Consider the following 10,255-nt stretch of genomic DNA (forward strand, 5'->3'; position numbering starts at 1 on the left):
TAGGGTAAATAGACAAAGTCTTTTTTCCTGGGGTCAGGGAGTCCAGAACTAGAGGGCATAGGTTTAGGGTGAGAGGGGAAAGATATAAAAGAGACCTAAGGGGCAACCTTTTCACGCAGAGGGTGGTACGTGTATGGAATGAGCTGCCAGAGGATGTGGTGGAGGCTGGTACAATTGCAACATTTAAGAGGCATTTGGATGGGTATATGAATAGGAAGGGTTTGGAGGGATATGGGCTGGGTACTGGCAGGTGGGACTAGATTGGGTTGGGATATCTGCTCGGCATGGACGGGTTGGACCGAAGGGTCTGTTTCCGTGCTGGACATCTTTATGACTCTATGACTACTAATCCAGAGAATGTTTAAAATTGATTGGATGGAGTATTGGAGACCAAGGGAGATTGGAAAATATGAAGTTCGACCCAGAGAGTGGAGGATGTACAGAGTTAGCTGACCTTGTTATTTGACTGTTGCTGCTACTGCAGTAACTTCTATTAGTACGAACCTTTAGACGTTATAAAAATAACCCCTTGCATTTTGATGGTGCTTCCCATGAGCTTGGGGGTACCAAAGCTCACCAGAACCAGCCAGTCACTTTGTAAAGAGCAGTTCCTGATGTAACCAGCAAATGTGTGCACAGCAAGCTGTCACAATTGTGGGAGAGGGAACCTCTTCACCCTCTCAGAACCCACATCATTTCTGTGACAGCCAGACTCCAAGAGAATTGATCCTCTGCCCAGGATTCAACTCCTGCCAGGTAGTGGTCAACAGTTAGAAACAGGGGGGGCTTGCGGGGAGGGGGTGGGCGTGGACATTTGAACAATAGAAAAAAGTTTGGATGGTGGTCACAGCACCCACTTAGTACTCACATGGGGTCTCCTCCATTGCACGGCTTTGACCTTACTGTCCCCTATGGACGTCCTGTCAGCTGGAAAGCTGAGGTCCTCAAACAGACTGCGGCTCTGGAGGCAGGCCCTTTGCAGGGACTCATAGTCCTGGCCATTAAAGCTGCTGGGTTTGGATCGTCTTCCTGTGCCCCTGACCGAAAGCCGTGAGCTCCTGTCCATCGTCTGTCTCTCTGTCCGCGGTGAAAGCAGCTCCTGTTCATCCATCCCTCTGGCAGGAGCACACCTGAAAAAGAAGCAGGAGACATGAAGGGAAGTCTGCACTTGCCTGGCTCCCCTCGCCCGGCATAAAGCAACGTGAAACCCAACCCTTCGCTCTTCACTCAAAGATCTGAGTGGGTGGGAATGGAGGGGGAGTTTTTCTCTACCATCTCCAGGCTCTCTCCATCTCCCGTTCACTCTCCCTGGGAAATCCAGGAAACTAACAGCTATTTACCAGTCTGTTCTTTATTGACCTGCTTATCACGATGGTTAAAGTACAACAATAGGCATTTTCTTCCTCCTGCCTTCTCTTCCCCGCACCCCTCCTCCTCCACACACACTGACACGCCCACTAGAACGACAAGTTTCCTGTAATACTACCTGGCTGCTTAAATCCTTAAAGAGCAAGATGGAAAGAATCTTGCTCAACTGTGTTTTCACAGCTGGGAGTGCTTTGTCAACAAGCAAGTTTTCTAATCTCTTCCAGGTGCTCTCACTTGACAGTCTTGGCTGGAACCACCCTTTCCCTGGAAGCGGTGGGTAAGGGCCAAGAATAGGCAGATACCAAACCCCCTTCACATTTCCAGGGAACAGGGAGTGGGCCCTTAGGTTCCAACTACCTCCACAAGGCCGAGGACTTGGGTCCGAAAGCTGTGCCTCTGTCCCCTACCTCCTCTCTCCCCTCAATCCCCGAGCCCAGAAACCACCCTGTCCAGGCAACACACACCTGTGTTACTGCTTATCCTCTACCTGGGAGGGTCCAGGCAGCTAGGGGGTGCGGGGGTCAGCAGGCAGGACAGACTAGGAGGAAGACAATGCTAGCCAAATGTACTTTAACCATTGTGATGACTGAATCTATGAAAGAGAGACTGGTCAGTAGCTGTTAGTTTCTTGGAGAGTGAGAGATATAAGATGGTAGAACAAGGTGATTCAAGGTCATTTCTTGTTAGTTATTCCACCCCGTCGCCTTCCTTTCTGCCTGTCCTCTTGATAATTCCTGTCCCCTTGAGCTCATGGTAACCATGTCTGTCTTATGGTTGTAAAACCAAACCATTTACCTCTTTTTTTAATTCATGGGATGTGGGTGTCACTGGCTGGGCCCAGCATTTATTGCCCGTCCCTAGTTGCCCCTTGAAAAGGTGGGAGTGCTCTGCCTTCTTGAACTGCTGCAGTCCACCTGCTGTAGAGTTGACCCACAATGTCCTTGGGGAGGGAATTCCAGGACTTTGACCCAGCGACCGTGAGAGAACAGCGCTATATTTGCAAGTAGAGGGGAGGGCAACATATCTGCAATGTGTTTAAATTTCACAGTCCACTGAAATGACCTATTAGTTCAAGGGCAGTTAGGAATGGGCAAAAGTAACACCCCTGCCAATGATGCCGCTATCCATGGACAAGCAGCACCTGCACTATTGAGGCAACTTCCCTCTGGCCGCTCCAGGCACGAGCAGTTTGGGAGGCTTTGTGCTTCCAGTGCCAGGGCAATGGGAAGCAAAGGCTACACACAGCACCCAACGAATCTGCATATTCATGAGACCTACCAGATTCCCCCTTTCCATTTAAATTCATATGCCCAAGGGGACCTTGCATGTTGATTGGTTTCAGCAGGACCCACCTCTCCTGAAGGAGCTGCTTAGGATTAGGGTGACAGCCCTTGGCATCAAAGCCACATTCGACCAAGCGTGGCATCAAGGAGTCCGAGCAAAACTGGAATCAGTGGGTCTCAGGGAGCAAACTCTCCTCTGGTTGCAGCCATACCTGGCACATAGGAAGATGGCTGCAGTGGTTGGAGGTCAGTCATCTCAGTCGTCATGGAAACGAAAAGCTGGTGGCATGGTGGCTCAGTGGTTTGCACTGCTGTCTCACAGCACCGGGGTCCCAGGCTCGATTCCAGCCTCGGGCGACTGTCTGTGTGGTGTTTGCACATTCTCCCCGTGTCTGTGTGGGTTTCCCCCGGGTGCTCCGGTTTCCTCCCACAGTCCAAAGATGTGCAGGTCAGGTGAATTGGCCATGCTAAGTTGCCCGTAGTGTTAGGTATATTAGTCAGAGGGAAATGGATCTGGGTGGGTTACTCTTTGGAGGGTCGGTGTGGACTTGTTGGGCCGAAGGACCTGTTTCCAGGGAATGAAATGGAATCTAATCTGGTATTCCCACATGTGGTCTCAGGTCGACTTGTCTATGTTCAGGTGAAGAACATTAAAGTCCAGAACATGGAGCAGCTTAACTGAGGTCAGAGACAGATACAAAATGGATCCCATATAAACGGGGATTGTGTACATCCAGCCTCAACTAGTGCATCGGACTGACTGCCACCCACTTATTTCTGTATGATCTTGGTATCTAAGAAATTTGCTTCAATAGTGTGAAAACTCAGACTGCATCTTCCTGTTGGGGGTATAGAGTATACAAGCTCCAGGGTATCTCTGCAGGAGTCCCTCAGGGCAGTGTCCTGGGCCCAACCATCTTCAACTGCTTCATCAAAGACCTTCCCTCCATCAGAAGGTCAGAAGTGGGGGATGTTTGCTGATGATTACACGTTCACGACTCCTCAGACACTGAAGCATTCCGTGTTCAAATGCAACAAGATCTGGACAATATCCAGGCTTGGACTGACAAGTGGTAAGTAACGCTCACTTCCCACAATTCCAAGGCAGTGAGGAGCTTCATCAAGAATTGAACCATTTCCCCTTGACATTTGTTACACCTCACTTGGGAAAGGTGCTGAAAATCAAGTCCCATAATTCTCAGGGTCATCGTAAAAATGCACGATTCCCCAATATACCTGCCTTTCAGACCCAGGTTAACAGAAAATGCAGAGCAGGAGTCTGTATGTAACTATTTAACACAAGCAAGTAGACTCCAACATCAGGTAAATAATTAATGATTCCAATGTGTGTGAGGAAAATAATTCCTCTTGATTATATTCAACATTGTTTTTCTTCCTCAGCTTTCCTGTCACACACCGACTAACGAAACCTTAGTGAGGATAAAGTCCGCCCACTGATTACAGTCTCACTACGCTGAGACCTCTGTCCCGAAGGGTGTTTGTACTGAACTATTAAAGGGAGATTTATCATTTCATAATATAGCCCAGCATACCCATATTCATGAACTGTGACTAACAGCTAGGCAACAGGGAGCTATTAAACTGATACAACCACACTATACAGTAACCTAATCCTTATCCTAACTCTAACCAGATGCTAATCCTGACCAAATACCAAACTGTAAACTTAACCCTAATTGTAGCCTTCTTCCAATTCCAGGACTAAACTCAAACCCGAGACCAAACTCACACCCAGTCCCAGGCTTACTCAGGCCTAAGTAACCAATGTTGCACGTGCAATGGGTTAATGATGAGTCATGGAGTCGAAAAGCACGGAAACAGATCCTTTGGCCCAACTTGTCCATGCTGACCCGCTATCCTAGATTAATCCCATCTTATTTGCCAGCTTTTGGTCCATATCCCTCTAAACCCTTCTCATTCATGTTCCATGCAGATGCCTTTTAAATGTTGCAATTGTACCAGCCTCCACCACTTCCTCTGGCAGCTCATTCCATACACGCACTAACCTCTGCGTGAAAAAGTTGCCCCTTAGGTCCCTTTCAAGTCTCTCCCCTGTCACCCTAAATCCATGTCCTCTAGTTTTGGGCTTCCCCACTATGGGGAAAAGACTTTGTCTATTTATCCTATCCATGCCCCTCATAATTTTGTAGACATCTATAAGGTCACCCCCTCAGCCTCCAATGCTTCAGGGAAAACAGCCCCAGCCTGTTCAGCCTCTCCCTGTAGCTTAGATCCTCCAACCCTGGCAACACCCTTGTAAATCTTTTCTGAACCCTTTCAAGTTTCACAACATCCTTCCGATTGGAAGGAGACCAGAATTGCACACAATATTCCAACAGTGGCCTAACCAATATCCTGTACAGCACAACATGACCTCCTGACTCCTATACCTAATGGACTCTCCAATGAAGGAAAGCATATCAAACAGCTTCTTCACTATCCTATCTACCTGCAACTCCACTTTCAAGGAACTATGAACCTGCACTCCAAGGTCTCTTTGTTCAGTAACACTCCCCAGGACCTTACCATTAAGTGTACAAGTCTTGCCCTGATTTGCTTTTCCCAAATGCAGCACCTCACATTTATCTGAATTAAACTCCATCTGCCCAGGGTTTGAAAGGAAGAAGCGATAGCAAAGTTCCCCAGCCCCATAACGAAACAGGAAGTCATTGGGAATACCAGGATTCGACTGAAAGTCCATCCCAGACATCAGCACAGTATCTGCTGTGTCCGCAGACCGACTGGAGAAAAGGTGACGGAGATTGAGACAGACCAACCTACTTTTGAAAAGCTAAAGACCCTTTTAAGAAGCAAGCCTACACTTGCAGTTCCAAACCTTTTTAAAAAATTACAACGCGAATAACGGCAGTGGGAGACCATTCAGCCCCTGAACTCTGCTCCGTCATTCAATATGATCATTGTTGACCTGGTTTGGTCTCAAAATCGACATTCCTGTTCACTCCGATAACTTCTCATTCCCTGTCTAAGAAATACCTAGCCACCTCTGGGTCTTAAAAATAGTCAACAACCCCATCGTTCCTGCCTTCTGAGGCACAGAGTTCCAAAGTTGCACGACACTTTGAGAGAAAAGAATTCTCCTCATCTCTGACCCTAAGTTTTAAACAGTGCCCCTGGTTCTGGACTGACCCTCGGGAGCCACATCCACCCAGTCAAGATCACGGCCACATTTCAATCAAACCAATCCTCATTCTTCTTCAAGCAAGACCAGCCTGTCCAATCTATCAACCGAGGGGGTCAATGATAATAAACTCATCAATGTCCTGTAAAAGTGTAATGTTCTTAATTTTATATTCAATTCCTTTTGTAATAAAGATTGCAGCCCATTAACCAACTGGGGCAGCACAGTGACACAGCGCCAGAGACCCGGGTTCAATTCCCGCCTCAGGCAACTGCCTGTGTGGCGTTTGCACATTCTCCCCGTATCTGTGTGGGTTTGCTCCGGTTTCCTCCCACACTCCAAAAATATGCAGGTCAGGTGAATTGGCCATGCTGAATTGCCCGTAGTGTTAGGTGGAGGGATAAATGTAGGGGAATGGGTCTGGGTGGGTGGTGGGTCAGTGTGGACTTGTTGGGCCGAAGGGCCTGTTTCCACACTGTAAGTAATCTAATCTAACCTGTTGTGATACATGCACCCAAATACGTAAATCTTTCTATACTTTGGAATTCTGCAGTCACTCTGCACTGAGATCATTCCCAGCTTTTTTTTATTCTTCTTGCAAAATTGAGCAAATTCACATTTTCCCACATTATACTCCCTCTGCCAGACTGCCAAAGTAACCATTGGTGCTGCACAAATGGCTGGCAATGACTATCCAACAAGGGACCATCTAACAACTGTCTCTTTACATGGATAGGGTAAATAGACAATGTCTTGTTCCTAGGGTTGGGGAGTCCAGAGGGTGAGAGGGGAAAGATGTAAAAGGGACCTAAGGGGCAACGTTTTCATGTAGAGGGTGGTACGAGTATGGAATGTGGAAGTGGTGGAGCCAGGTACAATTACAGCATTTAAAAGGCATTTAAAAATGAATAGGATGGATTTAGAGGGATATGGGCCAAGTGCAGGCAAATGGGACTAGATTAATTTAGGATATCTGGTCAGCATGGATGGGTTGGAATGAAGGGTCTGTTTCTGTGCAATATGACTCTATGACTATGACCTGAAAAATGTGGTGCTGGAAAAACACAGCAGGCCAGGCAGCATCCAAGGAGCAGGAGAATTGATGTTTCGGGCATAAGCCCTTCTTCAGGAATGAGGAAGGGCTTATGCCCGAAACGTCAATTCTCCTGCTCCTCAGATGCTGCCTGGCCTGCTGTGTTTTTCCAGCACCACATTTTTCAACTCTGGTCTCCAGCATCTGCAGTCCTCACTTTTCTCCTCTATGACTATGACACCCAGTTGCATTACCATCAACGTTCAGTGGGCTAGGATTAGGAATTAAACCATCAATATTTTGATCATGAAACAACAATATAACCAAGGACACAGACAGACATTATTGCAAAGCTTAAAAATGGGATTAGGATCTGTGAGATTTCCCACACTTATCAGTAACCTTATGAAACACAGCTGACATTTTATTAGTTGCCGAAGAGCTGCGTTGCCCGCAGGGTTGCAGTTTACCTGATAATCCACTCTCAGGTTGTGGGCGAACGTGAGTTAATCCCTTAATAAGGGCTGCTTGCCTCAACAGGTATGCCATCATTTAGCAAAGAACGTAATTGCTGACTGATCCCTTAGTGGATTAGTGGTGCTGTAAGAGCACAGCAGTTCAGGCAGCATCCAATGAGCAGCGAAATCGACATTTCGGGCAAAAGCCCTTCATCAGGAATAAAGGCAGTGAGACTGAAGCGTGGAGAGATAAGCTAGAGGAGGGTGGGGGTGGGGAGAAAGTAGCATAGAGTACAATGGGTGAGTGGGGGAGGAGATGAAGGTGATAGGTCAGGGAGGAGAGGGTGGAGTGGATAGGTGGAAAAGGAGATAGGCAGGTCGGACAAGTCCGGACCAGGATAACTGAGAATTCATTTGAAAAACACAGAAAGTGCTGGAGAAACTCAGCAAGACAGGCAGCAGCTGTGGAGAGAGAAACAGAGTCAATGTTTTCAGTCTGATTTATTCACTTAGATGCTGCCAGACCTGCTGAGTTTCTCCAGCACTTTCTGTTTTCTTTCAGATCTCCAGGGTCTGCAATATATGATGGGACGGTGGCTCAGTGGTTAACACTGGTGCTTCACAGTGCTAGGGACCTGGATTTGATGCCAGCCTCAGTCTGTGTAGAGTTTGCATATTCTCCCCGTGTCTGCATGGGTTTCCTCCCACACTCCAAAGATGTGCAGGTTAGGTGGATTGGCCAGGCTAAATTGCCCATAGCTTTAGGTGCACTAATCAGAGGGAAATGGGCCTGGATGGGTTACTCTTCAGAGGGTCGGTGTGGACTTGTTGGGCCAATGGCCTGTTTCCACACTGTAGGGAATCTAATGTAATCATACCTTCTGTTGTTGCAATAGCAGAAGATGAATGTGACACCCCAACAGAACAAAGACCTGACCCGAACTGGTTGCTTCTGTTTGGAGTTGACTGGAATTGAGCAGTACCCAGGAGATAGTTCCTGTGTGTACAAACGTTATGTATCTGACAGTCAGCAGTAGGTTTCACCAGCCTTGGTCACCCCAGTGTTCTCAACGAGCAATGGCTGACACATGGTGGATACAACCAAGCACAGGGTGGACTTGTGTCATCCTGCATATAGGCACTCAACACCCGGGACATACAGGGAAACGGGCCATATAACCCACGGCTCTGCGTGTTTCCACTCCACATCAGCCTCTTCCCACTGCTATTCACCCAACCCAATACACATCCTGCTCTTTCTTCTTCCTTTACATGTTTTCACATGCATGCTGTTCCTGGGAGCACATTCCACATTCCACCAGCCTCTGAGTGAGGATGTTATTATTAATGGTTGTTGTGGGTCCACTCCACTCCACTCCACCCTCTCCTCCCTGACCTATCAACCTATCAACAATTCGTGGGCGGCACGGTGGTACAGTGGGCGGCACGGTGGCACAGTGGTTAGCACTGCTGCCTCACAGCGCCAGAGACCCGGGTTCAATTCCTGCCTCAGGCGACTGACTGTGTGGAGTTTGCACGTTCTCCCTGTGTCTGCGTGGGTTTCCTCCGGGTGCTCCGGTTTCCTCCCACAGTCCAAAGATGTGCAGGTCAGGTGAATTGGCCATACTAAATTGCCCCTAGTGTTAGGTAAGGGGTAAATGTAGGGGTATGGGGGGGTTGCGCTTCGGCGGGGCGGTGTGGACTTGTTGGGCCGAAGGGCCTGTTTCCACACTGTAATGTAATGTAATGTAATCTAATCTAATCTACTCTAATGACTGCCTTCTATTAATTACCCTGGATGTGTACAGCTTCTGAAACACCCTGTTTGATTGACGACCCATCTGCCACCTTAAACAGTCATACTCTTCACCACTGACACACAATAGGATCAGTGGTTACTGTCAACAGGATACACTCATCAAGTCCCCTCAGACAGCACCTTCCAAACCCATGACCACTTCCATCTAGAAGGACAAGGGCAGTAGATACATGGGAACACCACCCCCTGCAAGTTCCCCTCCAAGCCACTCACCATCCTGACTTGGAAATATATCGCCTGAATCCAAACCAAGAACAACTGTACTTCCTGCAAGAATGCCTCAGGAAACAGGTATTGCCACCAAGTTTCTGCTGTCAATAACCAGCAGAACAGAACAGCCACAAAATGCTAAGGGTTTTGATCACTGATGCCCACAACCGTCTTCATAAATATGAACAGGAAACTGCATACCAAAAAAACTCTGTACTCCAATGCCACCGGACCAGAATGGACAGCTACATTAGAACAAGCCATCACCATACAACAACACAGGACCGGAACTAGGGAAAGACAAATACTACAGGAGAAACTATCAAAACTCACCCACAACAACCATACAGACAACACAGAGACATGGACAAAGAACCTCTCAGTCAGACCACTCACAGACTCAGAGAAATCCATCCTGGCATGTAGACTAAACTTTAATGACAAAGATGCCAGAGAAACCGACTTCCTAGCAGCAACGGAGGCCTCACTAATAAACCACTGACTGGATGAAGAAACACAACAGACTATATGACGGACAACAGCCCCGACCTTAAGCTGAAAAGGAAACTGGAACACACTCACCACAGAAGACAGGAAAGCAGTGTGAGCGACTCAAATGGGACAAGAACACAGTGAGACTAGCCCAGTGGGCAAAGGAAGGGTGATGGTAATACTCAGCAGAAACCAGGGTATGGAGAAAGCAAATAGACTCCTCAGTGATGCTGCTACTTACCAACAGGTGGTGTTAGAGCTGACCCCAAACACGAGAACAGGATCACCATGATGCTAAAGCAACATGTTCTCGACGAGGCCAGACCACTCAAAACATTCTTAAGCAGGCAGCCCAGACCATAACTTTGCAATTTGTTTCAGTGAGCGTACAGTGAACATTACCCAGAGTAAGTTAGCAAGGTTGACTACCAG

At 47.7% G+C, this 10,255-nt stretch overlaps 1 protein-coding gene across 1 annotated transcript in view; it reads right to left on the reverse strand.

The window, feature by feature from the left end:
* LOC140456622 (calpain-14-like) overlaps nt 1-1,307 on the reverse strand; it is a 182,915-nt gene extending 181,608 nt beyond the window's left edge. The window contains exons 1-2 of the mRNA XM_072550752.1: nt 1,273-1,307; nt 869-1,130 (exon numbers count right to left, since the gene is read on the reverse strand). Coding sequence (XP_072406853.1) covers nt 869-1,130; nt 1,273-1,292 — 282 coding nt within the window. The 5' untranslated portion in view covers nt 1,293-1,307. The remainder of the gene's footprint in view (nt 1-868; nt 1,131-1,272) is intronic.
* Nucleotides 1,308-10,255: the final 8,948 nt, after the last annotated feature.

Source organism: Chiloscyllium punctatum, chromosome 3, assembly GCF_047496795.1.
Source record: "Chiloscyllium punctatum isolate Juve2018m chromosome 3, sChiPun1.3, whole genome shotgun sequence".
Classification (NCBI taxonomy): Eukaryota; Metazoa; Chordata; class Chondrichthyes; order Orectolobiformes; family Hemiscylliidae; genus Chiloscyllium; species Chiloscyllium punctatum.